The sequence below is a fragment of the Penaeus monodon genome, chromosome 8 (assembly GCF_015228065.2).
Source record: "Penaeus monodon isolate SGIC_2016 chromosome 8, NSTDA_Pmon_1, whole genome shotgun sequence".
Taxonomy (NCBI): domain Eukaryota; kingdom Metazoa; phylum Arthropoda; class Malacostraca; order Decapoda; family Penaeidae; genus Penaeus; species Penaeus monodon.
This window is the reverse complement of record NC_051393.1, coordinates 51,460,323-51,462,822: the sequence shown is the minus strand read 5'-3', so window position 1 is coordinate 51,462,822 and position 2,500 is coordinate 51,460,323. Positions and strand designations below refer to the sequence as shown.

Genomic DNA, 2,500 nt, shown 5'->3' with positions numbered 1-2,500 from the left:
CTCCCCTCCTCTCCCTCTCCCCCTCTCCTCCCCTCCTCCTCCCCTCCTCTCCCTCCTTCTCCCCCTCTCCCCCCCCCCCTCCTTTCCCCCCCGATCAGGGTTCGCGCAAGTCCGGCGAGGTGGAGCTGGTGGCGGTGTCTCACTCCGGCGTCCGCCTCCTGCGCCGCGACCACAACCACCTCTCCGTCCTCAACTCGTACAGGTAGGGGAGGAACCGACATTGTTGTTCTTTCTGTGTTTTGTTTTGTTTTCTTCTTTTTGTGTGTGTGGTTTGTTTGCATTTTTTTTTCTTTTTTTCTTTCACACGCGCGAGCAAGCAAGCACGCGCGTAAGCACACATACACGCGTAAGCACACACGCACACACACGCAAGCACACACATACACGCAAGCACACACACACAAACACACTTACAAACACACACACACACACACACACACACACACACACACACACACACACACACACACACACACACACACACATATATATATATATATATATATATATATATATTATATATATATATATATATATATAATTTTTTTTCTGTAGCTTTGTCCTATTCTTACATAGGGACGCTATGATCAGGTTCTGGCCGGATGCCCTTCCTGACGCCAACCCTCACATATATATATTACATACAAAAAATATATACTGTATACGTATATATATTCTTTGTATAGCTTTTTATCTCCTTCCTTTCTAAATCTCAATTTATTTAATCTTTTTTTTCCTGTCTCTCTGTCTCTGTCTCTGTCTGTCTATCTCTATCTCTCTCTCCTATTCCCTCTTTCTCTCCCTCTCTCCATACCTCTTCATTTTTCTCTCTTCATTCTTCCTCTCTCACACCTCCGCCTCCTCCTCTATCTCTTACTCCTCCTCCTCTATCTCTCTTCATTCTTCCTCTCTCACTCTTCCTCCTCCTCCTCCTCTATCTCTTCATTCTTCCTCTCTCGCTCCTCCTCCTCCTCCTCCTCTATCTCTAACTCCTCCTCCTCCTCCTCCTCCTCTATCTCTCACACTCTTTCCCCTCCTCCTCTTCCTCCCCCCATCTTTCCCACGATCTTCGCCAACTGCACAGTGTCCACACCACCTTTCCCAACTCGCAAAAGTTTCCATTTCAAAGATGGACACACTCCCTCAGAACTAGCAGTCGACTCTCCCTTAGAACTAGCAGTCGACTCTCCCTCGGAACTAGCAGTCGACACTCCCTCAGAACTAGCAGTCCACACTCCCTCAGAACTAGCTGTCCACACTCCCTCAGAACTAGCAATCGACACTCCCTCAGAACTAGCTGTCCACACTCCCTCAGAACTAGCAATCGACACTCCCTCGGAACTAGCAATCGACACTCCCTCAGAACTAGCAGTCGACACTCCCTCAGAACTAGCAATCGAGACTCACTCAGAACTAGCAATCGACACTCCCTCAGAACTAGCAATCGAGACTCCCTCAGAGCTAGCAATCGACACTCCCTCGGAACTAGCAATCGAGACTCCCTCAGAACTAGCAATCGACACTCCCTCAGAACTAGCAATCGAGACTCCCTCAGAGCTAGCAATCGACACTCCCTCAGAACTAGCAATCGAGACTCCCTCAGAGCTAGCAATCGACACTCCCTCGGAACTAGCAATCGACACTCCCTCAGAACTAGCAATCGACACTCCCTCAGAACTAGCAGTCGACACTCCCTCAGAACTAGCAGTTGACACTCCCTCAGAACTAGCAATCGACACTCCCTCAGAACTAGCAATCGACACTCCCTCGGAACTAGCAATCGACACTCCCTCAGAACTAGCAATCGACACTCACTCAGAACTAGCAATCGACACTCCCTCAGAACTAGCAATCGAGACTCCCTCAGAGCTAGCAATCGACACTCCCTCAGAGCTAGCAATCGAGACTCCCTCAGAGCTAGCAATCGACACTCCCTCAGAACTAGCAATCGAGACTCCCTCAGAGCTAGCAATCGACACTCCCTCGGAACTAGCAATCGACACTCCCTCAGAGCTAGCAGTTGACACTCCCTCAGAACTAGCAGTTGACACTCCTTCAGAACTAGCAATCGAGACTCCCTCAGAGCTAGCAATCGACACTCCCTCAGAACTAGCAATCGAGTCTCCCTCAGAGCTAGCAATCGACACTCCCTCAGAACTAGCAATCGAGACTCCCTCAGAGCTAGCAATCGACACTCCCTCGGAACTAGCAATCGACACTCCCTCAGAACTAGCATCGACACTCCCTCAGAACTAGCATCGACACTCCCTCAGAACTAGCAATCGACACTCCCTCAGAACTAGCAATCGACACTCCCTCAGAACTAGCAATCAGCCCCAGATCGCGCAGTCTGTCCAAAATCCGGGTGTCATTCTGTGGGAAATACGCGAGAGAGAGTCTCGTGTTTGCCTTGGCGTGAACCGCGTTTCCCAAGTCCGTTGCATAATGAGGAAATGTAGATGCGCGTGCAGCTTTGGTTGTGGATCTGGTGGTGGTGGTG

General features: G+C 49.7%; 1 protein-coding gene across 1 annotated transcript in view; it reads left to right on the top strand.

Annotated features, from left to right (window-relative positions):
* LOC119576001 (unconventional myosin-XV-like) overlaps positions 1 to 2,256 on the top strand; it is a 110,408-nt gene extending 108,152 nt beyond the window's left edge. The window contains 2 exon segments of the mRNA XM_037923527.1: positions 99 to 202; positions 1,116 to 2,256. Coding sequence (XP_037779455.1) covers positions 99 to 202; positions 1,116 to 2,256 — 1,245 coding nt within the window.
* The last annotated feature ends 244 nt before the right edge of the window (positions 2,257 to 2,500 follow it).